Raw genomic sequence first — 25525 nt, 5'->3', positions numbered from 1 at the left:
CCCCCCCCCCCCAATCGCCGCCGGCGACGTCCCCTGCACCGGCGCCATGCTCCGCCTCCGAACCTGCATCCTCACCCATCCCCCCTCTTCGCCCGCCACCCATCCCGTCCCCTGTCTCCACCGCCTCCTCTCCGCCGCCGCGCCCGCCGTCTCCCCAGGCTCCCGATTCGCCGTCGAGGACTACCTCGTCGACACCTGCGGCCTCACCCGAGCGCAGGCCCTCAAGGCCTCCACCAAGCTCTCCCACCTCAAATCCCCCACGAACCCCGACGCCGTGCTCGCCTTCCTCGCCGGCCTCGGCCTATCCAGCGCCGACGTCGCCGCACTCGTGGCCCGCGACCCGAAGTTTCTCTGCGCCGGCGTCGAGAGAACCCTGTCTCCCATCCTCGCCGGGCTCACCGGCCTCGGCCTATCGCGCTCTGAGATCGCGCGCGTCGCCTCGCTCGCACCCCGCAGCTTCCGCTCTAGATCTGTCGTTTCCGGGCTGGAGTACTACCTCCCCCTCTTTAGCTCCTCCGAGAGCCTTCTCCGGGGGCTCAAGAAATATAAGTACTTTCTCAGTTCTGATCCAGAGAGGGTGGTCAAGCCCAATATTGAGTTACTGCGGGAGTGCGGGATAGGCACTTCCGATATTGCGAAGCTCTGCCTCGCTGTGCCATGGCTGCTCAGCGCCAAGCCGGAGCGCGTCCAGGTGATGCTGGCGTGCGCGAAACGTCTCGGTGTGCCCCGTGGATCGGGGATGTTCAGGCACGCGTTGAAGGCTGTTGAATCCCTTAGTGAGGAGAAGCTCGCTGCCAAAGTGGAGTACTTAAGGAACACGTTCAGGTGGTCGGATGCTGAGGTGGGCATTGCTCTTCGTAAGGCCCCACTGATGCTGACCAAATCCAATCAGACAATGCAGAGCAAGTCGGAGTTTCTTATCTCTGAGATGGGGTTGGAACCGGCGTACCTTGCTCATTGCCCGGTAATGCTCTGCCTTAGCCTGGAGGGCCGAGTCAAGCCACGGTGCTATGTTATAAAGTTTCTTAAGGCAAATGGATTGCTAGATCGCCACTGGACCTATGGGACAATTGTCAGGGTGTCCGAGATGGTATTTGTGGAGACGTTCATATGCCCTCACAAGGAAGCTGCACCGAACCTTGCTGAAGATTATGATGCCGCATGCAGAGGGGAAATGCCGACTAATTTCAGATTTACATGAACCAAGAACGGGCTATGAGAATTGGTAGCTGCATATGGCGCGAAAAAGTTTTCACTTTGCATGGTAATCTGGTAAATTATGTTTGTTTGCTCTTTGCCTAACTGGATATCTGTTGATTCCTTAAGCCACATGAGTTGATGCCATTTGATAGAGAAGAAAGCATTGCCTGCAATCTCTCAAGATAAGAAGTCCAGGAATTATTTATGGTTCCCTCTTCTGTTTAAGATGACGGAAATGAATGTGTGGTTGGAACCAATTTTCTGTTGAAACCAGGACCCTGAAAATCAGAAAGCAAAAGAACTATCCTGCAGTTGTGATATGCTTTCACGCCGAATTTTGTCTAGCATGTTCCTTTTTCAGTTCGTCGTCTTTTTTGCCCAAATTGTTCACTGTATAATATTTAGATTATGCTTCTAGAAGATATATTTCTACCTGTTCTATGTTTATTGCCTGCCTTCTGATTTCTTTCCTTGTATTCTTCAAATTCCTAAATCCTGTAGTTGACCATACTTTTGCTGGGAATGTTTAAATATTGAACAACTAACCTATTTGGCTCTAAAGTATGATTAACAACTGATTTTTTATCATTTATATCTGCCCTTAATCTTCAGAATTAAATCAGTGGATATGGAATTAATTAGTCTTATAATATCTATCTACTAGTCTTGAATTAATCTTATCATATCTACTGCAAAACTGTCAGTTCACAAAATTACGAATTTCATCAAGTTACGAATTTCAGACCAAATTGTTGCTTTCAGCTAAGCTGTAAGTGTTTGTACAAACTATCACCTTCGGCTTGTTGTCCATCCTAGCATAAGTGGCAAATTTATATGTCTACTGATGGAATTCTTCGTTTTGATTGTGTTTAATGATGCAAGATGGGTATCTGGTCTACTGTTCAAAATCATGAGATGTCATTCTTTTGAAATCAATGAGTCAAAGTTTACCCCTGTTAAAACGCACGAAAGATGTATTGGAGCTAAAGACAGTACGAGATCAGGCCATTTAGCAAGTGAATTGAGAGTATCAGTGAGCTATTCTTTGTACTTTTCAAGTACAATAATCTGCTTCAGCTGGTTTTCAACTATAAATATTGGGCTACTTTGTTGGTGAGCCTATCCTGCAGTGTAGGTTTGTCAAGCATCAGCCGCCAATGAAAGCCACTCTGATTTTGAAGTAACATAATCTGCTTCAGGTGGTTTTCAACTATATTTGACCTTATGCAATGTAGGATAGGCTCGCCAACAGGATAGGTTCATTTGCAATGTAGGTTTATTTGTCATCGGCGAAGTGTTTTTCTGCCTCTTGCTGCAGAAGGAACTGTGAAACTTCCTAGCTGTATATTTATTTGCAGTTGACACAACTGACAACAGAAATATAGAAGCAATAAATGGATCTGCCCCATTGAGCTATACTGCTTTTTGAACAAGTATAGATGTGCAAATCAAGATAATTTTTACCTATCTATTTTGTTGTGTTAAAATAATCATACTGTAGTTCTTAGTACCGTTTATGCCATTTAGTTTAGAGTTACGCACATTAGTTTTATTGATTAATAGCCTGATCAGTGAGCTCTTTTTAAATTCTAATTGTTTGCTGTTCTTATTAAATTCTGCATCCATGATATAGATGCCTATTGTTGTGAACTCTTTTGCAAGCTCTTTTAAAATTCTAATTGTTTGCGGTTCTTATTAGTCTGTCATGAAAATTTAATCGTTTCTTATGTTCAGCTGTGCCTGACCAAGCAAGTGGCGAATCTGAGCTCTATGGAATGCTTACATATATCAAGGATGAAATGATCTGGATTTTGCAACTCTAAGCTCAGCAAGTGGTGCCAAAAGGATAATGTCTTTGATTGGCTTAAGACTGCTCATATCTGTAACATAGATATTTGGTGAGGTATGAAGCGTAGGATGAAATATATGAACTGCCAAAATCTAAACCCTGGACAATATACCTTGGCTTCCATTGGGTTTGATGTACATCGGTAAATGGCTATGTGTCTGCGTCAATTCTCCAAAGAATGCATCACTTGGTATCTCCAAAACTTCCAGTGCTAAAATTGCTTTTTGTATTTCCTTTGCATCCATAGATTTGATATCTACCTTAGATGTTCAGTGTTAAAAGCTTCACATCAGTATATCTTGGCTTCCATTGGGTTTGATGCCCATTCCGTAGTTGTTTAAGTAACCTTAGCAAGAAAATGCTATTTAAAAAAAATCTTCTGATTCTTGGGAATAATTTCATCACGTGATCCAAATATCTGATTATGCTTCTAAGCTAAATACTCAAAAGTATGGCCCTATGGATAGTGTTCATGTTTTCCATGTAACACAGCCCTACTTCTATCTTCATGCTATCCGTAGTCATGTTGTGCATGGCCCTGTAAATAGTTTTTGCTACCACTCCCTCCGTCCGAAAAATATCTAGCACTAACTTGGTGCTAGATACATCCATTTGAGAAATAAGCTTCGGACAAGCTTTTTCGGACGGAGGGAGTACTATTTTGCTTCAAGTATCATAGCTGCCATATGCACATACTACTCAGACAGGCTCTATAAGTATATTTTTACTTACTGCTATCCTTTGTGTATTAACATGATCAATGCATATTATATGTACCCTTCTATAAGTATTTTTCCTTCGGAGCTAATGATATCTCTGCTTTTGTATGTGCGTTTGCCAATGCCATGGTTGAATTATTTTTTTTGTGTACACTGAAAACTGTAGGGGCTACTTACCTGACACTAAATATTTGCAACCCACCTAAATATTTAAGCAATTTTACGTGTCTTCCAATAAACCTGCACAACATGATTGCACATTGTCCGGGCAGATTTCTCCTCCATTGTCATGATGATTTGGCAGCATGTTTGGAGAGAAAAAATGACAGGATCTTCGATCTGAAGGCAGTGAACTTAATGGCAATCTGTGATCGCATCTCAGAGGAGATATACACATACACTTGCATTTGGCTAAGGTACCCTCTTCCCCCTCTCTTCTTGGTAACAATGATACGTAAAATTGCGTTGTATGTCCGTGTAAAGTAGGACTTTGCACTCTATACATATTGATACTTATGCATACTGTCAGCCATATAGGCTGTAGAGAAGGGCAGTTCTGCCCACTCATGATATTTTTTCATAAAACGATTCCTTCAAAATCCATGGGTTGTCTCACCGAGCTTCTCCTAATTATGGCCTTATGTTAGTCCCTAGATTGCAGTGATATTCTCTGGACTATCTTTATTTGAATATTTCATCTTTGTGTTGTTGTACCTTGTCAAGACTTTGATTCCATCCCAATTCTTTCTGTCTGTGACAAGACCAAGACGTGCCTTCTAGTTACAGGGTCCTGGTTCTTTGTGTCGCCCGAGGGGATTCTCTCATATGAGCAGATGTTGAAAGGCAACCGATGAAATTGCCTTGAAAAATTTCCTGTGGAATTAACCCCTATTTTGCAGTGGTATTTATATTGGACCTCGTTATCTGACAAACGTTCGTCAGGAAAGGTGGCAAAAGCGAACGTTTTGCCTGACAGATTTAGTTCTAGGGGGGTGGCAACTTTAGTTGATGAGGAGGGGTGGGGGGGGGGGGCAGTTCGCTGGGGAGTGGCAACATTTTGCCTGACAGGTTTACTTTTGAAGCCATTTTTTTTCTAGAAAAACTGTCATCGCTCGATCAGGATCTAAGGCATGTGCCCTGTGGGTGCGTTTGCTGGGAACTTCCCCACTGGACATTTGCCCAATAACATTATTTCAAATGTTGGCTAATAATGATCAGACTAAATACAAGTGGCGGTGGCCGACGATGTAAGGTGAGGCAGCTCGTCTTTTTCCTGTAGTTGCATTGCTTACAGCATGGAAGGTCGCTCAGCACTGTTGGGGAGGGGACACCAAAGGCCCATGACAAGTACATGCTGCATCTGCTCCATATCAAAGTTGCCTCCCAACCTCTCATCAGCAGTGGCCTCCACCATCTTCATCTGCTCCCCATGGAAGTTGCCTCTCGAATTCTCATCGAGCATGGGACCGCTTCTTTTATAGTGATCCCATACTTCCTGGAGTTGCGCCACCCACACGCGATCTCCAGTAGAATGAGCCCGAAGCTATAGACATCGGTGCTCCTGTCGAACTTGACATCACCTTATATTTTTAACTTGGGATCCATGTACGCATCGGTCCCCACGGTGGTGGTCACCAGTGAGGAGTTGTTTTTGTTGCCAGTCCTTGATAGCCCGAAGTCGGCGAGCTTGGCATTGTAATCATCATCCAAGAGTGTATGTTGCCTGGCTTGATATCTCTATGTAGGATGTACGACACACACTCGTGGTGGAGGTAGACAAGAGCCGATCCTATCCCCTTCACTATTTTGTACCTGGTTGGCCATCGCAGAACTGTCGCGTCCTTGTCATGTAGGTGATGGTCGAGATCACCCTGAGGCATCAATTCGTAGACAAGGAAAAGCCTATGATCATCCAGCTGCTTCAGGCACCGGCACATCAAGTCCCATCTGCTTATGCAGCACCAGCCTTGCAACCTGACCAGATTCTTGTGCTTGGTGTTGCTAATGGTGTTGACTTCCGTGAGGAGGTCCTTGACTCCTCCTAGCCTGGACCCCTTCAAGAGCTCCTTGACAACAACCTGTTGTTATCCTCCATCATGATCGACCTTGAGGCCTGTTCCCCAGTACACCGTGCCAAAGCCGCCCCTCTCCGAGCTTCCTCTCCATGGAGGAGTTGTTGGTTGGGCGAGCCAAGTCCCGGTACCGGAATTGCTCAGGGCCAGCCCTCGAAACCATGAGGGAATTACGCCTTTGTCTCCACATAAACCATCATAGAATGAACGAATCCACGAGCAGGAACACGGAAGCTCCTCCAGTAATCGCTGCTGCAGTTAGACCCGTACCGGATAACACACCCGGATTGTGAAATAACCTCCTAAATCTTTGTGCAAGGTTGTAAAAAGTTACTGCCCTACTCAAGATGAGCACATACATATCGGTATTGGTAGTTCTTTGGGAGCAAGCGTGAAGTTGAAGGACCATCACAATATCTCATGGAGCTCCACACCTATGCCAGTGGCTGCAGAGAACCCTACCGCCACATTTGGTGGGAGTAACATTTCCAGGTAGGGCAACTGCGAGCTTGTTAGACAGATAGATAGAGTAGAGATAGAATTTAGTTAAATAGTTTTGATCTCCTCTCGATCTCCCATCTATCTGGACGCATCCTAGCGATCGTCCTCAACTTGTATGCCATGTGACATGGCTGGCTGATCGCCTCAGTCTATAAATACCCGTGGCCTGCTACGGCAGGAGATATGCTTCCCATAATATTTACATGGTACCAGAGCTGCTTCCTCATAAGGATCGTAGATCACATCTAGCCAAGCTCCTGAGAGAAATCATGACCGGCACCACCGCCTCCGTGTTCGCCAGCACCATGAGTGCCCTGACCTCCCAACCTTCATCTTCCACCTTTGCTCCCTCCTCCAGCACCAACGTCGTGTCCCTTAGTCAACCACCGTAAGAGAAGTTCACGAGGACAAACTTCCTCTTGTGGAAGGCCATCGTGCTGCCCCACATTAAGGGCGCATAGATGGACGCAGCAAGCCCAGCGTCGCCCGTCACCGTCACTGTCACCACCGATGAGAAGGAAGAGCAGAACGTCAACTATGCGCGCGCGATCTGGTACGCTCAGCAACAACATGTACAAGGCTATCGAATGGGTTCTCTGTCCCGCGAAGTGCTTGCCTAGGCCGTCATGCTGCAGACTTCGGCCGAGATGTGGGGCGCCATCCATGCCACGTTCGCTGCCCAGACACGAGCCGAGTCCGTGAACACCCAGAATCGCGCTTGTCAACCTTCAGAAGGCTAACTCCAGCATGAAGGGGTACCTCGCCCAAATCAAAGTGCTCTCTGATGAGATCACTCTCGCTTGTGCGCCCCTCTCCAACCACGAGATCATCTCCTATGTCCGCTCAGGTCTGGACCTTGAGTACAACTTTGTGGTCTCAGCCCTCGACCGCCTCGAGCTTGTCATGCCCCTGGAGCTTTACAGCCAGCCGATGAGCTTTGAGGCACAACTCAACCTTTCCCAAGGGATGCTCGTACAACAGTCTTCTGCCAATGTTGCGGCTCGTGGCCGTGGCAGTGGCAGCCCAGGCCGTGGTCACCAAGGACATGGCTGTAACAGCGGCGTGCATGGGCGTGGCAACAACAACACACACGCGGCTAGAATCAGGAACACATCATCCTCCTGCACTGGTAGACCACGCTGCCAACTATGCAAGAAGCCAAGCCATGAGGTAACTGAGTGTTGGCATCGTTTGATGAAAATTATGTTCCCGACGAACGCCATGTAGCCACTTTTCTCTGGGAACAAGGAAACACGGTGTGGTATGCTGACTCCGGGGTGACCGACCACATCGCAGGTGAGCTTGAGAAGCTTGCCATCCACGAGAAGTATTTCAGCAACGACCAAGTACACACTGCCGCAAGCGGTGGAGGTATGGGCATTCATCACATTGGTCAAGCTTCAATTAATGTCCATTAAAAGATGTTCTCCACGTTCCACAAGCCAACAAAATCTTGCTTCTATGTCTCGCTTATCAGCGTATTCTTTGAAACTCATCCTGAATATTTTCTTTTAAAGGATTGGGGCAACAAGGGAACTCCATCGCGGTAGATGCATCGGAGGACTTCACGCCATCACATGAGGAGCATTTAGTCGAAAGCGTTGTCGTCAAGCCTACTCCGTCGTCAACCCTCCTTGGCAAGATGTCATCAAAGAGTTGGTGACTCTTGGCACACTGACAAGCATCACAAACAGACTCTTTATTTTCACTACCTGAAAATGGAAGATTGCCTTGATTGACTACTTGCTCAACTATGATTGATGACGGATGTCCTACTCTTTGATGCCATCTTGCCAAGGAGGGCTTGATGACGACGCTTTTGATGACTAAATGCTCCTGATGTGATGGGGTAAGGTCCTCTGATGCATCTACCGTGATGGAGGAGTTTCCTCGTTGCCCAATCCTTTATAAAAATAATATTTAGGATGAGTTTCAAAGAATACATTGTTATGGGTTGTTAAGCGAGACATAGAAGCAAGATTCTTATTGGCTTGTGGAACGTGGAGAACATCTTTTAATAGAAGATCAATTGGGGAACTAATTGAGGCTTGACCAATGTGATGGATGTTCATATGTCAACCGCTTGTGGCAGTGTGTACTTGGTTGTTGCCGAAATACTTCTCGCGGATGGCAAGCTTCTCAAGCCCGGAGTCAGCATACGACACCATGTTTCCTTCTCCTTGTTCCCGGAGAGCAACAACCACATGGTGTTTGCCGAGAAGATAATTTTCATCAAAATGGTGCCAACACTCAGTTACCTCATGGTCTGGCTTAATGCATAGTCAGTAGAGTGGTCTGCCGGCGGATGATGATGATGTGTTCTGACTGTAGTTGTTGCCGGTCACGTCTAGGCTATTTTAGCCATCGAAGTGCAGTCTAGCGACCAGCATCCCGGTGATGTTAAAATTGATGGATGCCGTCATGGTCCCATTCAGGCTGAATCTGGGTAGGCTTGTTGTGTTAACCGAGTGTCCGAAGGAGCTGAGGTCGATGCCAATGTTGTTCAAGGTTTCTTGTTTGTGACGCCGAAGGCATCACCAGCCGAGTCTGGCGGTAGCGCCGATGGCTAGCCGACGAGGAAGAAAGCCATGGCATCCCCTTTGGGGTATCCATGCATGAGCTTTTCTGAAACGGAGACATAAGATTTGCCTCATCTATTAATTAAGGAAAGAATTGAGTTTGTTTTACAACCGACTCTCATACTATAAGTGCCTAGCTTCTTAGCCCCTGCGGTGCTCCAAAGATTGGCTTCGGCTAAAATGGTGTTTAGCAAGATCACCGATGGTTTACTCTTGTTACAGAAGACACGGGAGTTTTGTCTTCCAAATTGTCCAAGATACAAGCATGGTGAGAGAAGTCATGGCCATCTAGCTGGGGATGTTCAACCCGGTCCTATTAGCCCACCAAGACTTGATGGAATCCTCCAAGTGCCAAGTAGAAGTGTACATGTGGTCGAGACCAAGCTTCTCAATGACCAAGTTCCATAGCTAAATTGTAAAACGTCACTTGAAGAAGAGATGTGCTCTAGCTTCACGACCCCTCTTGCAAATAGGACAAAGGCCACAGTTTGGCCAGCCTCGTTTGGCCAATCTATGGGTGGTCCAAATTCGGCCTTGTATGGCTAACCAAGCGAAGAACTTGACTTTTAGCAGAGCCCAAACTTTCCAAACCATTTGTTCCATAGGGGAGAGGTCATATCAAAGAATTGCGCCTTGTAGGTGGAAGCCGCTGAGTAGAGCCCATTTGTTGAGTTTCCACACGATGTCGTCCTTGGTATGCTCATCAAGATGGAAGTCACGCACAAGCATCCAAATTGTGAAGAACTCCCTTATGTGGTCGACGGAAACAATTGTGGATGATTTAATCTTTTAAATGCAAGCATTCTCCTTGAGGGCCTCACGCAACTTCCAATCTTTTCTCGTTGATGCCTTGAAAATGAGAGGGGCAATCTCTTTTGGTTTTCGTCCAAGGAGCCATGGTGAGTCCCAGAACGGTGTTTTAGCGCCATTCTCCACCGTGATGGTGGTGGAGGCATAGAAGAAATCAAGGTCATCCTCATTATAACGGTTTCCCATACCAATCTGCAAGTTCCCCGGCTCCTTCCATTCAAACCATGACCAACACAACCTCAAGGCCATAGCGATTTTATCAGTGTTTGAGCACCTCAAAGCCTCCATATTTGAGTGGCTGACAGGCCGCCTCCCATTTCACCTTGCGTTTTGCACTAGTAGTGTTGTTCGAGTCGAACCAACGAAAGGCCCGCTCAAGCTTGTTAAAATCGAGGAGTGTGCTCGGCAGGACGACAAGTGGTGTTGTAAAGTAGACCACCTGGGAAGTGACGACGGACTTGACTAGCGTTGTGTGGCCACTAGTAGTGATATGTTGACCCTCCCATGTGACGAGTTTTCCTGCCACCTTGTCTTCAAGGAAGTGAAGGTCCACCTTCTTGAGCTGCCATACCGAGAGAGGAAGGCCCAGATATGTCAAGGGGGACGAAGCTCTAGTTGCCGGCAATCTCTGCAGAATGTGGCCTAAATTGAGTTGGTTGCATTGAATGGGCACCACTGAGCTCTTTTGGAAGTTGGTGCAAAGACTAGTCACCTCGTTGTACCCCTTTAAAATAGTCGCGAGGTTATCAATATCCCTCTTGATAGGGGTCATGAACACGGTCGCGTTGTTCTCATATAGGGAGGTTCTCACCCTAGCACCTCTCCCACGAATCTTGTGAAGGAGACCCTTCTGAGTTGCTAGTTCCAGCAATGACGAACATGAGAGGTGAAAGTGGATCTCCTTGGCGAAGCCCCCTACTATGCACCATGGGATGGCCAAGGACACCATTCAAGAGGATCCGCGATGAAGATGTGCAGAAAAGCACGGTGATCCAATTCCGAACCTTGGTCGGGAAGCCTTTCCTTTGTAGAAGATCAAGGATGTACTCTCACTTAACCGAATCAAAGGCCTTGCGAATGTCAAGCTTGAAGAGTAGGGTGGGGGTCCCGCACTTGTGCAACCGGCGGGCAAAGTTCGGACATACATAAAGTTATCGTGAATCCTTCCCCTCTTGATGATTGCACTTTGCACGTTGGAGACCAGGGCATCCATGTGGGGGCCAAGGCTGATGGATAGCACGTTCACAATAATATCGATAGCATGGACGAGACTAATGGTTTTGTAGTTGGAGATGCCCTCCGCACCCTCTTTGGGCAAAAGCACCACATTTGCGGAGTTGAGCCAATGGAAATTTGCCGAATGTAGGGAGAGGACTGCTACACACATGATGGGTTGTGCCCGATCTGTGGACGACAGGCTACGGCAGCCATCGATCAGTTGGGTTCACGTGGGCCGCAGCCATCGATCACCAGGTCGTCTGAGAATCGTCCAGCACATTGTCGTGTGCATAGTAATTTCGATGTAGGGACTCAAAGATGTGTATGACCCTCATAATGTCATCTTTGATGGTGTCCTAGCATTTCTTGAAGATGTCGTGCATTTCTTGAAGAAGATGTCGTGAGGTCATCCGGTCTGGGCATGCCTGTGAAGCCATCCATGCATGAGCTCGCCACCTCATGGGTGGTGTTGTCATACAAAGGCAACGGGGGCCCATACGACATTAAGCCGCGGTCGCCGGTAGTCACTGCTGCAACGGAGTTGCCTGCAAGGTTGACCAAGCTGTCGTTCACGGCCGCGTCACCCGAGAAATTGAGGTATTTTGCGTCGCATGAGGATGAGTTGGCGAAGTTGAAGCTAAATGAGATGGGTGGCGGCGTTGCGGCGGCGACATGTCAAGGAGCATCGAGTGGCGAGGAGAGGAGGAAGCAGCCGGCGTAGAGGATGATGATGAGAAGAAGCTGCTACTGGGGCGCGCCATTGCTTGCAGGAAACATGGCTGTCTGTCTAGCTAGCGCTGTCTGGCTGGCGTTGGGGTGTTGTGAGCTCAGGAGCGTGAACTTGCGGCATATATACACGACTAAATTACCTTTAGATTAATCACGTGGGTGCATGTATCTCATCCGAGTCATGTCTGAATATAAGTAGGTGGCAAGAATCTTCCTGCATGTTACTGAAGGCATTCATGCACACTGCCATCACTGTGCTACCTTTCCAAGTTGTTTTATTCTGAGCCTCCACTTAATTGTACCAGTTGCTAACTTTGCTATATGATAGTCTGAAAGATGGAAACCAGGGTGCAAGTCTGTGGGCAGTGGGCCGGGCACACGACCACCAGCTGCTACTACTTGTGGATTGCTTTAGTAGCCGCATGTTCCCGATATGAACTTTATGTACTGTCAGGTAATTATCAGGACCTTGGCCTTCAATTATTTTATGCAAATTTGGTTGCCCTCCAATCTTGACTGAAGTTTCCTTGGGGTGGTTGTGATGACATTGACTTTGACGGGCGGGTTTGTGTAGTTCCCACCTTTAGGGCTCCGTTGGTTCACAAGATAGGAAAAATGTGCAAAATGTAGGGATATGATAGAATGTATGTGTAGAACAGAGGATTGAACTCTATATTTGGCCTTTGTTGAGGAGCCTGTCATGCAGCAGTTTAGGTTTCGTAGGCATTGGAAGAGTACTTTTCCTGCCTGTTGTCGCCCAAGGAATCTGTGAAAGTTCCTATCTGTATATTTGTTTCCACCTGACACAGCTGAGAACAGAAAAACGGAAGCAAAAAAAGAACTGCCCCGGTTAGCTATGATGTTTTTTTAACAAGTATACATGTAGAAATCAAGATAATTTAGCTATCTTTTTCTTTTGTTAAATAGCTATACAGTAGTTTTTTGTGCTATTTCTGTCATAGCGCTTACCTGAAATCTTTGGTGTATTTGCAAGCACCAGCAACGACTATAACATGGAAGAAACTTAGGCACCATTAATTGTTCCGTTTGTAAAAAAAATGCATCTAGAAATTTGTTGTAAAAAAACGATTTGGATCTTTTTTGTTTTTTGCTATGCATGATTCAGAGCTTGTCAGCTTAGAGCTTGATAATGCGATATCAACTCATCCAACGGATAATGGGAACTATTTCGGTGGCGGTAATGGCCTCCAGTAGTTTTCCATGGAACCATACCATTCTGTAAACTGAGAATGCTTATAAGCTAGATATTCGAATTACAGTACTATGAATAGTTTTTGTTGGCTGGGAACAGTTTTCATGTTTTCCACGCAACAGAGTCCTAGTTTTATCTTCATGCTATATGTAAGCTACACCTTGGTCGAATTGGTTTCAACAGTGGAAATATTAACATTTTTTTATGGTAGGAGATTGGTTTCAAAGGATGTCAATTGACTCTTTTCCACGAACACTAACAACGGGAAGATCTTCCTATGTATCTTAGCAGCGACTGTTAATCCCTATACTTTGTTTTTGCTGAAGGTACTAGACTGGATGTTGATAACATTTGCTTTTGAAACATTCATACGGTGAGCCACAGAGGGTAGGTCTGCTCACTTATGACATTGTCATAAACAAAATCCCATCAAAACCATGGATTAACTCACCGAGCGTCTAGTTATAGCTTTGTGGTAATCCCCAAGAGTGTACTGCTATTCTCTGGATCATCTTTGCTTGAACCCTTCACTTTTGTGTCTGTTGTACCTTGTCAATACTTGATTCCATCCTGGTTCGCTTCCAGTCACAGGGTGAAACTTCAGGTGACAAGGCTGGCGAATCATCAAGGTGCGAGATACATCATGCGCTCAAGTTTTATGTGCCAAGTAGTTCCCAGGACCAAATCTTCACTCTGTTCAAATATCGGCATGATGAGGACCACGGGAACATCCTCTGCTGCAAAAGTTTGATGAATCGATCCCGTGCCCCATGTTTCAGTCACTGCCTCCATGAGCACGGTAACTTGCCAACTTCAGTAGGGAGATTGGCACTGGCATGACTACCTGACTGTCGGGTAACACCCTCCAGGCACCCATGGACCAGACCAGGTACGAATCTGAGTTCTGTCTCCTTCAGAAGTTGCACACCTTTCAGAATACTCAGCTACACTCCACTGCGCTCAGCATGAAGGATATTTGAGACTTATGTTTATGTATAGGTTTTTTTATATACTTCCATGTTGGGATTGGTCCAGCATCGCCCCCAACAGTGCACACCCATTCTTTATGACTAAAAATAGTTCTGGGTGCTTGTAGTGCAACAAAAGTAAGTTCTACTTACGAAATATCACCATTTATTTGTCTAAGAAACATGTTGATTTTGCAACTACGAGATCTTCCACTTATTTGGTTTCATTTTACATTCTGTCACTATATGTGCTATATATACATCACTAATTCACTTTCTCCCGCACCCGTAGACTGCAGTTAATATGCAATTGCAAATGCCCTGATTTCTTGCTGGGAGTATTTGCCAGATACTCTAATCTTCTAATTGCCGCCATTTCAACCAAGGAATGACCATCCTTTAAAGAGAAGAGAAGAGAAAAGAAGGAAGAAAGGAATGACCATCCTTTAAACAGACTGTAAAACAATGTAATCTTGTAGAAATTCGACCCCCCAAACTAACCCATTGGAGATTACTCCATTTCTTTACGCGGTGCAGAATTTTAAAGTGTGCTCTAAATTGTACTACATCATACCAATGACCCGACCTGGGTAAAACACTGACTTCAAAATAAGCAGCATATTCTACCATTTTTTTTTTGGTTGAGAAAACACAGAAGCCTTGTGTTTCATTCCATTGAGAAGGTAGAAGAGACACAGTACACACACCCAAACGGGCAGGAAAGAAAACGATTACAGAGCGCAACAAATTATTATGTAACTACGTTTGTGCCAACATTACAAATTATTACGAGACCTGGTATATTGGCAGAAAGCTTCAAAATTACTAGCAAACAGGATTCGTTTAGCATCTATGCCATTTGGCTAGTGACCTCAGTCGTAGAACTGAACAATTTTGGCTAGCAACAGAAATAACCTAAAAAAGAAAAAAATCTATTAGGATGGCAAACTTCACCCACAATGATGTTTGCGAATCAATTAGTATAACCAAAAAGAAATAGCATCGCATAACATTGAAAAGAGATTGGTGAGCAAGGTCACAATTCAAAACCTTGTTTATGTCATTGTTTGATACGATATAACTGAAAAGATGGGGACACAATGTTGAACAAAATAAAAGGCGCATTGGATCTTGTTTTCCGATACATGAAAATGCCAGCTCCAAATTATGAGGCACCGGCCGTGGTTATCATGAGTATCCATCAAAAGAAAAAATAGCCGATTAAATGAAGAACATGCCAGTAGCCAGCAGCATTCCACTAGATAATAGCTTCAGCGTGCAATTATGTCAAGATACACCACCAAACTATGCCCCTCTTAATTAGTCATGCTGCCAATAAGTGGAACATGACAATGTGATGGTTCTTCTCGAGGACACCAGACACAATAAAAAATGTAGCAGACATGAGATGACTTTAGTGTTCTGATCTCCATGCTTCTGGCAGATCTCAAGGCATAGTAGACAGCATCTGGGAGATGCAATGGCATGATTCTTCATGTCTACCATTCATATGCTACAGTACATGTTTGAACATACCTTCTGCATAAATAGGCGTCAGCAGACCGGTAGATACATCAAGCTATAAGCTCTTCTTTTCTGCTCCTCTCCTCAACCACAAAATAGAGAAAAGCTTCAAGATCAGACATGGCTTTCCACCTAAGATCGATAAGTTTGCCTTCTAGGCCTCACCCCACCGGGACCGAGATTGAAGAAGAGATGTTGAGCCTAGAGGCAAGCATCTCTTCCTCCACGACCATCGGCATGATGTGCGAGGGTCTGAGGAGGCTTGGAGACATCTATAATGGCGTCGAAGAGATCATCTGCTTTCCAAGCAGCCAAGTCTGTGCCTACCAGCAGAGGACGGTGTTGGATGGAGAAATGGACGGTTCTCTCGAGCTGCTAGATCTATGTGGCACCATGCAAGAGATCTTTGCCGAGATGAAGGCCATCATACAAGAGCTGCAACTGTCTCTAAGGAAAGGGGATGATGCGGCTGCTCAAGCCAGTATCCAATCTTACACCAGCTTGGCGAAGAAGGCCAAGAATCATTTCAAGAAGACCACGAAGAAGATTTCTGCAGACTGCAGGATGGTCATGCTCTTGGCCAAGGCCAGAGAGATCTCTGTCTCTCTGCTGGAGTCCACACTCCATCTCTTGTCGAAGCAAATTGAAATGCCTAAACGGTCTCTTGTTTCCAAGGCATTTCACAGAAGGAAGTCAGTTTTTTGCAAGGAAGAGCAACTGTCAAAGCTAGAGTGCAGCATCATAGATCTTGAGAGTGGAACAGGACATCTGTTCAGGAAATTAGTCCAGAGCAGAGTTTCTCTACTCAACATCCTTAGCTCATAAGATACTCCCAAGTCACTCTTGACACCATTCGATTAGCATCCGCCTTTTAAGGAATAGCTGATCTTCATACAATTTTCCCCTATGTATACACTATACAGTAGAAATGTACATGATACTATAGCAAGAGAAACAAAAGTTTTGATCCGTTTGACCATTTCATATTTGAAGATGTGCTTGTGATCCCAGTATACTTAATTTTGATAACCTTGGTTAGTGGATCTTGTCCCTTATGCATGAAACATGCCAGATCAAAGTCACACGGTCCCAACTTGTAGTTTGCAGAATCAATCAGTTTTATTATCCAGATTCTCCAGCACCACCACCACATGGCTATGCAGTCTGGCACTACAATTAATTATATTTCTGGTTTCATACAACAAAGTCCAAATTAGTGCTCAAATTTTAACATCGTCGACATGTATATCATTTAAGCATTTCAGGCAAAGTAATAACAAAAACATTTGCTCTGCAGGATTAACAATAATCTGAGCAAGACCTAATCCAAACTTGCCAGTGTGCAAAGTCTTTGTTCCTTTTCGTATAATAATTCTCAATACACAAAGAACAATCAATGCTTTGTATGCTTATTTCAGACTTCACCAAAAATAAATATGGCGATGTTCGAGAATCAGTTAGTATGTTCAAGAGGTAATAAGATTGTACAAAACATTGAAAAAAATAGGGTGGCTACGGGCACACAACAAATGCTTGTTTCTGTAATGGTTAGATATAAAATGGTGGGTGGCTGAAAGCCTCAAACTGAAAAAACAGGGATAACACGCTGAACCACTAACATGGATCTTGTTTCCATGGCCTAAACATGCCAGCTCTGATCATCGAAGCTTTAACTTGTGATTCGCAAGGGTGCCCACCAAAGAAAACACCTGATTAAATACAGGCATTCCACGGAAAAATGCTAGGTTAGCAATCCATTAAATAATGACTTTGGTAAGCAATTATGCCAAGATCCACCATCAGACTAAACTGGACTGCTGGTTCTTGTTACCAATTGCTGGAACATAATAATGTAATGGCCCATAGCATGGACAGTAGACACATAAAACAATGTACTAAACATGAGACGACTTTAGGATTCCAATCTCTATGCTTGTGCTTAAAAAATCTCAAGGCATAGCAGACAGCATGTGGGAGATGTAATTGCATGATTCTTCGTGTCTACCAATCAAATGCTACTGCTTCTACATTTCTGTATAAATAGGCCTCAGCAGAGCAGGAGACGCATCAAACAAATAAGTGTTCCTTTCTTCAACTCTTCATCAACCACAATATATACTGAGAAAAGCTTCAAGCTCAGATATGGCTTTCCACCAAAGATCGATAAGTTTGCCTTCTAGGCCTCACGTCAGTGAGACCCAAGTCGAGCAAGAGCTTCTCAGCCTAGAAGCAAGCATCTCTTCCTCCAATTCCATCAGCATGATGTGCGATGGTCTCAGGAGTCTTGCAAACATCTATGATGGTCTTGAAGAGATTATTTGCCTACCAAGCCACCATGTTTTCTCCTCCCAGCAGAGGAACATGTTGGATGGAGAAATGGAAGGTTCTCTTGAGCTGCTAGATCTTTGCAGCGTCATGCAAGAGATCTTCGCCGAGATGAAGGCCATCATCCAAGAGCTGCAAGTGGCTCTAGGGAAAGGGGATGATGCAGCTACTCAAGCCAAGATCCAGTCTTACACCCGCTTGGCGAAGAAGGCCAAGAATCATTTCAAGAAGACCGCGAAGAAGACTTCTGTAGATTGCAGGATGGTCATGCTCTTGGCCAAGGCCAAGGAGATCTCTGTCTCTCTGCTGGGGTCCACACTCCGTCTCTTGTCGAAGCAAATTGAAATGCCTAAACAGTCTCTTGTTTTCAAGGCATTTCACAAAAAGAAGTCAGTTTTCTGCAAGGAAGAGCAATTGTCGGAGTTAGAGTGCAGTATCGTAGATCTTGAGATCGGAGCAGGACATCTGTTCAGGAAGTTAGTCCAGAGCAGAGTTTCTCTACTCAACATCCTTAGCTCATAGATACTCCCAAGTCACTGTTGACGACCTCCGATTGGCATCCGCCTTTTAAGGAAGAGCTGATCTTCATACAATGTTCCCATGTGTATACACTATACTGTATAAATGTACATGATACTATAGAAACAGAAAGAGAAACCAAAGTTTTGATCCATCATCCTTGAAGATGTGTTTGTGATCCCAGTATAGTTTATTTTTATGCCCATGGTTAGTGGATCTTGTTCCTTATGTATGGAACATGCAAAACCAAAGTCACATGGTTCCAACCTGCATTTAACAGAATCACTCCAACCTGTATTTAACAGAATCATTCAGTTCTATTATCCAGATTCTCCACCACTACCACATGGTTGTGCAGTCTGGCACTACAATTGAATATATTTCTTGTTTCATACAACAGAGTCTGAATTAGTGCACTCAAACTTTAACATCTATGACATCTATATCATTCAAGCATTGAAGGCGACAAAACAACAAAAACATTTACTTTGATACCACAACTTTTTGCATGATCTACGTATTAACAATAATCCGAGCAAGACCTGATCTAAACTTGCCAGTGCACAAACCTTTTGTTCGTTTCAATAAAATGATTGCCAGTGCACAGACCTTTTGTTTGTTTCAATAAAATGATTCTCAATACACAAACAACAATCGATGCTTTACATGCTTATTTCAAACTTTACCAAAAGAAAAAATATGCTGATTCCGGAGTATCAGTAGTATGACTAAAGAGGTAATAAGATTGTACAATTTTTTTGCAAAAAATAGGGTGGCCACGGGCACACATCAAAAATCTTATTTCAGCAATGGTTAGATATGAAATGGTCATGCTACTCACACGGTTGGTGGCTGGAAGCCTCAATCTGAAAAAATGGGGATAATATGCTGAACCCCTAATATGGATCTTGCTACCATGGCCTAAACATGCCAGGTCCGACCTCGAGGCTTTGACCTGTGATTTGCAAATGTGCCCACCAAGGAAAACACGTTATTAAATACAGGTATGTCACAGCTAAATGCTAGGTTAGCAACCCATTAAATAATGGCCTGAGCATGCAAGAAAGATCCACCATCAGACGAAACTGCGGTGCTGGTTCTTGCTGCCAATTGTTTGGACAGTAGCACAAAACAATGTACTAAACACGAGACGACTTTAGTGTTGCGATCTCTATGCGTCTGGCAAATCTCAAGGCATAGCAGACAGCATCTGGGAGATGTAATGGCGTGATTCTTCATGTCTACCAATCAAATGCTACTGCATGTACATTTATGTATAAATAGGCCTGAGCAGAGCAGTAGACACATCAAACCAAGAAGTATTCTTTTCTGTTCCTCCTCTCTTCAACCACAATACAGAGAAAAGCTTCAAGCTCAGATATGGCTTTCCACCAAAGATCGACAAGTTTGCCTTCTAGGCCTCACGTTAGTGAGACCCAAGTCGAGCAAGAACTCCAGAGCCTAGAAGCAAGCATCTCTTCCTCCAATTCCATCAGCGCGATGTGCGATGGTCTCAGGAGTCTTGCAAATATCTACGATGGTCTTGAAGAGATTATTTGCCTACCAAGCCACCAAGTTTGCTCCTCCCAGCAGAGGAACATGTTGGATGGAGAGATGGGATGCTCCGTTGAGCTCTTAGATCTCTGCAGCACCATGCAAGAGACCTTCGCCGAGATGGTGGTCATCATCCAAGAGCTGCAAGTGGCTCTAAGAAAAGGAGATGATGCGGCTGCTCAAGCCAAGATCAAGTCTTTTACTCGCTTGGCGAAGAAGGCCAGGAAACATTTCAAGAAGACTTCCAAGAAGGCTGCATCCGACAAGATGGTCATGCTATTGACCAACGCAAGAGAGATCTGCATCTCTCTGTTGGAGTCCACACTCCATCTCTTGTCGAAGCAAATTGAAATGCCAAAGCAGTCTCTTGTCTGCAAGGCATTTTACAAGAAGAAGGTTGTTGTTTGCGAGGAGCAATTGCAGGAGTTAGAGTGCAGCATCGGAGATCTTCAGAATGGAGCAGGAAATCTGTTCAGGAAATTAGTCCAGAACAGAGTTTCTCTTTTAAACATTCTTAGCTCATAAATACTCCACATCACTCTACTCCCTGCGATTGTCATCCGCCTTTTTGAGGATGAGCCAATCTTGATACAGTTTTTCCATGTGTATAGTATACAGTACAGATGTACAGAAATTATAGAAACAAAGACCAAAGTTTTGATCCATATTGTGATACTGATAATAATCTCTTGGGGCTTTGTGATGAATATATGCATGACAAAAGCAAATGTGTATGATGTCAATAATTTTTTAGGTTCTGTTAATTAGGTTTGTTTTACAGGTTACATTTTTGTGGTAAATGATAACAACAATGGTGTTAGGCCTACCATAAAACTAGAAGGTTGTCGGTTCCATTACACCTACCATAAGATTCATGATTAGCCTTATTTTATGGATCTCACTTATCATACATGGGAGTGGGACAAGCCAGGTCGAAGCCACATGGCTGATGGTTCTACTTGCACATAAATCAACTAGCCAGATTCACTTCATAGTTGGAAATGCTGGCCTCATATGCTCAATTAATATTTAGATATATATTCACATTTATTCAGATGATAAAGCTTGCATTTCTGATAAAATCATAAAAATAATGATGATGGGTAGGTCAAGTGGAAAAATGAAATCTAAATGTTCTTGATAACAACAATAATCCATGTTCGCAGATGAAAAAAAATAGTATGATGGTATATTCAGCATAATTTTAGTTGGTGTTTAATGGGAGATAAATATTGGATTGAGCATTATAGGTTTCCAGAGATAGCATGTCTTAATGTTTAACACATTGATACCAAAAATATCTCCTGTAAAAGCGAAATATTTTGCCTCATCAAAGCATGGTAGATAGACTTTGGTAATATATTTTGATCTCTTTCTTACCCCTTCTCACATTGTATAGGAGCACCACAAAGGATGTTAACAGAACCGGATAGCACAGCCTGGAACAACATGCTGATTAAATCAGTGATTCCTTACACCAGCAATCACCAACCGCCCTGGGGGTGCAGATGAGTTTGCCACTAACAATGAAGACACGGCTGTAGAATGCGAGCGACAAAGCATGGAGAGGACAGTCATCATGTAACGCTGATGCACATGCATGCATGATCAAGCTACCTAGATCCAACACGAAAATTGTTCCTCGTGCATGAGTTTGTCTCCAACAATTAAGACACGTTCGACAGGCCCATACACTCTTCATAGATGTATGAAACGATAAGATAACAGCAGAGCAGCATAAACTTGCCTTGAAGATGGGTGACAAACTCTCAGGACTTCAACTGACAAGATTCCGGTTGTCTGTAGGTAGCAAAGATGTGCAAGTGCTTCTACTTCTGCCTATATATGAGGGGAGCAAAATGTGCGCACTGGGGTAGACACCATCCAAGAGCTGCACTTGGTTCTGATGAAATGAGGAGACGCTGCAGCTTTCAGGTCAATATTCAGACCTACACGGTACACCCAATCAGCAAAGGAAGCACATAAACATTTCAGGTAGATCAGGAAGACGGTTACACCTGTTACTGAGTACTGAGGGGTGATCAGACCACTTGCAGCAGCATAGAAAATGCCAGTCTTGTTGCTTCAAATCTACAGTGCGGCTTGTCGGCGTTCTGGGAACGGGGGTCCTCAGACTTGCCTGCCTGCGGCCTGCGACGTGGCTCAAGTAGGGGCCCAGCGCGACCCATCTTCATCAGCTCAAGCTCAAGACCCTCGCGAGGGGCCAAGCCTCGCGGGGCGGACGACAGGAAACTTTCTCAGAGGCAGCCTCATCAGGCAGGCTCGCGAGGAGGCGGAGAGATCAAGGCAGGAGTACCTCGCGAGGAACCCGTGACGCAAGCCATGACGATCGAGACCAAGCGGGCGCCAGGCGGGCGCCGGCCTGCGCAGTGTCCTTGTTTTCCCTTTGGTGCAAAGGGGGCAAGCACATGCCAAGGCATCAGGCAAAGGTTACCATTCCGGTGCAACGAGACCAAGACCAGCCGGACGGCAGGACGGAGGTCACCGTGAAGCCCAAGACGACGTCATCGCCAGTGCTTTTGGCAGCCGAAGACCATCTTTGGTCAGGATAACTTGTACTAGATGTTCCCCTTCAAAATGACCAATTATTGACGCCCTTCCCACTCAATTATTCGGGGAGAGGCACAGGGCCTCTATAAATAGAGCTAACCATCACAGAGTAGAGACATCTAGAAAAACCTCGAGACATCGAGAAGGGACGACGACGACCATGACGGTTGGAAATCTGGTAGAACCATAGCAGAGAGAGAGAGAGGCGACTGAACTCACCCTAGCAGTTCATCGCACCAGCTCAAGAACACCTCTCGCGAGGCTGTTCTTCCCTCGTACTGTCCATCATCAGCCCCAGAGGCAATCCACCACACCACACACTGGAGTAGGGTATTACACCACAACGGTGGCCTAAACCAGTATAAACATCGTGTCCCTTGTGTTGTTCATCATTTTCATTTTAGTTCGCACGAGAGGATCAGACGTAGACCAGTAGGGGAGATCTCCGTGCGCACCCCAGTGTTTGAACCTCAAGGGTCTGCCGGAACCCGAAACCCGACATTTGGCGCGCCAGGTAGGGGTGCACCGGAGTCCTCCTTCCTCCGTGTCGCGTTCCGCCGCTTCTCCACCCAGATGTCAAGCAACCCGGCTGCCAACGCCAACCGCTGGGCGGCGTGGCCCGCCCACGCCGTGTCGCCATCTCAGGGCGACCCCGACCTTGCGCCTCAGGCAGCTCGCGCTCCGCAGGGCGCTGCAAGGCGCGGGCGACGCGGCCAGACGCCGCCTGCCCTCACGCCACGGCAGGTGCGGGCCGCAGCAAGGGCCTCGAACCACGCCGCTGCCACGGCGCCATACACCCGACGGGAGCAGGCGAACTCCAGGGCCGCACTCACGGTGGCCTGAGAGCTACTACGGTGCCGCTTGCTGGAAGGCGGCCGCGATGTGTTGTTAAAGCGAGTGGCCGAGCTCCTGGACGCCGCCGCCTCAGGAGCGCCCCCTTTCTGCATCCAGCTGCCGCCCCAGATTTAAGACAGGTCGCACGATGGCATTATGCGCGCCCACACGATTTCAGGCGGGCCCCAGGGCCGGTCCGCAGCTTTCAGGTCAATATTCAGTCGTACATGGTACGCCCAATCAGCAAAGAAAGCACATGAACATTTCAGGTAGACCGGGAAGACGGTTACACCTGTTACTGAGGACTGAGGGGTGATCAGACTACTTGCAGCTGTAAACAAAATGGCAGTCTTGTTACTTCAAATCTACACTTTGGCTCTTGTCAAAGCAACTTGCAATGCCGAACATTGGCAGGTGTTTGCTTCTCTCAGCGCATTCCATAACTGAAGAGGAGCAATTGCCGGCACTTGAGTTGGGCAACAGAGTTTTTCTGCTGAATACTCATAGCTTATAGATAGCTAGGTACATACTCAGATCCAATACCCAGTGGTTGGCACCTGCCGTTTTACAGGATTTATTATGTATAAAATGGCAAAATTACTCAACTCTGATGTTGTTCAGTTCAATGGTTTACATACATAGTTCAGACTTCAGACACACTAACCCGAGGCTATGAGGTTGTTATGTCTTCATCACATGAGATATGTCTCAAACCAAGCTGTCTGCATACCTGACATGCCGGCCCCACGAAGCACCAGCTGTGAGCCAGGACAGGGCCGGCCTCTAAGACGGGCCAAGATCAACCAAAGAGTGGCTGGGCCGAAATGGGTCTAGTAGGCCCAGCCAGGCGCTACTACTTAACACCACCTGGCCTTCGCTACCGGACTCGCGGCCTATGCCGACGGCCCTGAGCCGTCGGCATAGCCCCGTCGGCGTAGATCACGTCAGTGTAGTCTTGTCAGATCGTCTGCATAGTATGCCGTCGGCATAGGGACCTATGCCGGCGGCTGCCGCTCGGCCGTCGGCATAGTTTAGCCGTCGGCAGTGTTTTTCGCCTGACGGCAACGGACGGCGCCGTCAAAAGCGCTGACGAATCACGGGAAGCCACGTGGTAGGGATATGCCGACGGCTTTTGCCGTCGGCATAGGTGGAAATCTATGCCGACGGCCAAGCCGTCGGCATACCTCTGCCACGTGGCTTTCCGTGGTGCCTCGTGGTGGCAGGGCTATGCCTACGGCATAGACAAAATCTATGCCGACGGCTTTGCCGTAGGCATTGCCCTGCCACGTGTCGCCCCCTGGTGCCTCCTGGCGGAAGGGGCCCTACGGCATAGATGAAAATCTATACCGACAGCTTAGCCGTAGGCATAGCCCTGCCACGTGGCACGCGCTGGGAAGTCCTGGGCCATATATGCCGACGGCTTTGCCGTAGGCATAGTTTCTTTCCCCCCCGTTTTCTCCTTTTCAATTCATTTCACATCATTTCAAAGCAGAAAATATGGCATTATGTAGAAATATGATAGTTCATCATCTAAAGATACTCAACTTCATCATCATCATTTAAACATACTCAAGTTCATCATCTAAAGATCATCACTGGTGAAAGTTCATGAACATAAGTAGTGCAAGACATGAAACATAAGTAGGAACATGAAAGGTACGGTATGTCACGATGGCCACATTCACGGGTATCATCATCGACATCAAGCAAGACCGCCGTTGCCAAAACCACCACCGCTAAGACCACCTCCGCCAAAACCACCATCGCCAAGACCACCTCCGCCAAAACCGCCACCGCTAAGACCACCTCTGCCAAAACCACCACCGCTAAGACCACCTCCGCCAAAACCACCATCGCCAAGACCACCTCCGCCAAAACCGCCACCGCGACCACCATCACTCTGCCAGATCGGAGTGACTGGGGTCGACGAAGCAGGAGTCGAGCCACCGGTCCCCTACATGTTTGAGAGAAGATACTAACAGTAAATATGATATGATAGTGTTGAATGAACGAGAACTAGTTTGTCAGTAGTTAGGCAAATGTACTAACCGGACTATCACTGACGGTGGGGGTTCTCCCGCAGGTGGTGGTGGGGGTCCTATTTGTGGTGGATCCGTGCGGTTACTCCAAGACGCCAACATTGCCTGGATGTTAGTTAAACAAGCAAACTAGAAGGTCAGAAGGAATGAAAGTGCAAAAACTTAGCTTGGTTTTAAGAGGGCAAAACTAACCGTCATCATCTGACGGTTGTAATCATCTTTTGCCTTCACTCGTTGCAAGTACTCCCGCACCTTGAGATTCCTATGCTCGACAAAGGCCTTATATGCCTACATAATTTAG

At 45.9% G+C, this 25525-nt stretch overlaps 3 protein-coding genes and 2 pseudogenes across 12 annotated transcripts; 4 read left to right on the top strand and 1 right to left on the bottom strand.

Annotated features, from left to right (window-relative positions):
* LOC125516241 (uncharacterized) lies at window positions 1-23822 on the top strand. 10 transcript variants are annotated; one of them, XM_087531199.1, is made up of 7 exons: window positions 1-1264; window positions 2935-4184; window positions 12006-12131; window positions 13476-13779; window positions 13890-13996; window positions 21180-21486; window positions 21587-23822. In XM_087531199.1, exon 1 carries the CDS (start codon window positions 47-49, stop codon window positions 1199-1201), a length of 1155 nt encoding a protein of 384 aa, XP_087387325.1. In that variant the 5' UTR covers window positions 1-46; the 3' UTR covers window positions 1202-1264; window positions 2935-4184; window positions 12006-12131; window positions 13476-13779; window positions 13890-13996; window positions 21180-21486; window positions 21587-23822. The 10 variants fall into 10 exon arrangements, with proteins under 10 accessions (XP_087387325.1, XP_087387328.1, XP_087387326.1 ...); XM_087531202.1 differs by lacking the exons at window positions 21180-21486; window positions 21587-23822 and adding an exon at window positions 14151-14495 and having other exon boundaries at window positions 2935-3239; window positions 4041-4184; XM_087531200.1 differs by lacking the exons at window positions 21180-21486; window positions 21587-23822 and adding an exon at window positions 14151-14495 and having other exon boundaries at window positions 2935-3239; window positions 3935-4184.
* Window positions 5185-6003, bottom strand: LOC147963781 (L-type lectin-domain containing receptor kinase IX.2-like; annotated as a pseudogene).
* LOC147963780 (uncharacterized) lies at window positions 14644-16366 on the top strand. The gene has a single exon (XM_087531204.1). It carries the CDS (start codon window positions 15503-15505, stop codon window positions 16205-16207), a length of 705 nt encoding a protein of 234 aa, XP_087387330.1. The 5' UTR covers window positions 14644-15502; the 3' UTR covers window positions 16208-16366.
* Window positions 16506-18412, top strand: LOC125516243 (uncharacterized). Its single transcript, XM_048681731.2, has one exon. The coding sequence runs from the start codon at window positions 17525-17527 to the stop codon at window positions 18227-18229; it is 705 nt and encodes a 234-aa protein (XP_048537688.1). The 5' UTR covers window positions 16506-17524; the 3' UTR covers window positions 18230-18412.
* On the top strand, window positions 19449-20445 carry LOC125516244 (uncharacterized; annotated as a pseudogene).
* Window positions 23823-25525: the final 1703 nt, after the last annotated feature.

This window comes from Triticum urartu, chromosome 6A (genome assembly GCF_056163025.1).
Source record: "Triticum urartu cultivar PI428250 chromosome 6A, HENAU_Tu73, whole genome shotgun sequence".
NCBI lineage: Eukaryota > Viridiplantae > Streptophyta > Magnoliopsida > Poales > Poaceae > Triticum > Triticum urartu.
This window is presented reverse-complemented; position numbering and strand designations above follow the sequence as displayed.

Excerpts from the sequence above, each read along its gene's own strand:
- LOC125516243 (XM_048681731.2), top strand. The coding sequence starts at position 17,525 with ATGGCTTTCCACCAAAGATCGATAAGTTTGCCTTCTAGGCCTCACGTC.
- LOC125516241 (XM_087531201.1), top strand. The coding sequence starts at position 47 with ATGCTCCGCCTCCGAACCTGCATCCTCACCCATCCCCCCTCTTCGCCC.
- LOC147963780 (XM_087531204.1), top strand. The coding sequence starts at position 15,503 with ATGGCTTTCCACCTAAGATCGATAAGTTTGCCTTCTAGGCCTCACCCC.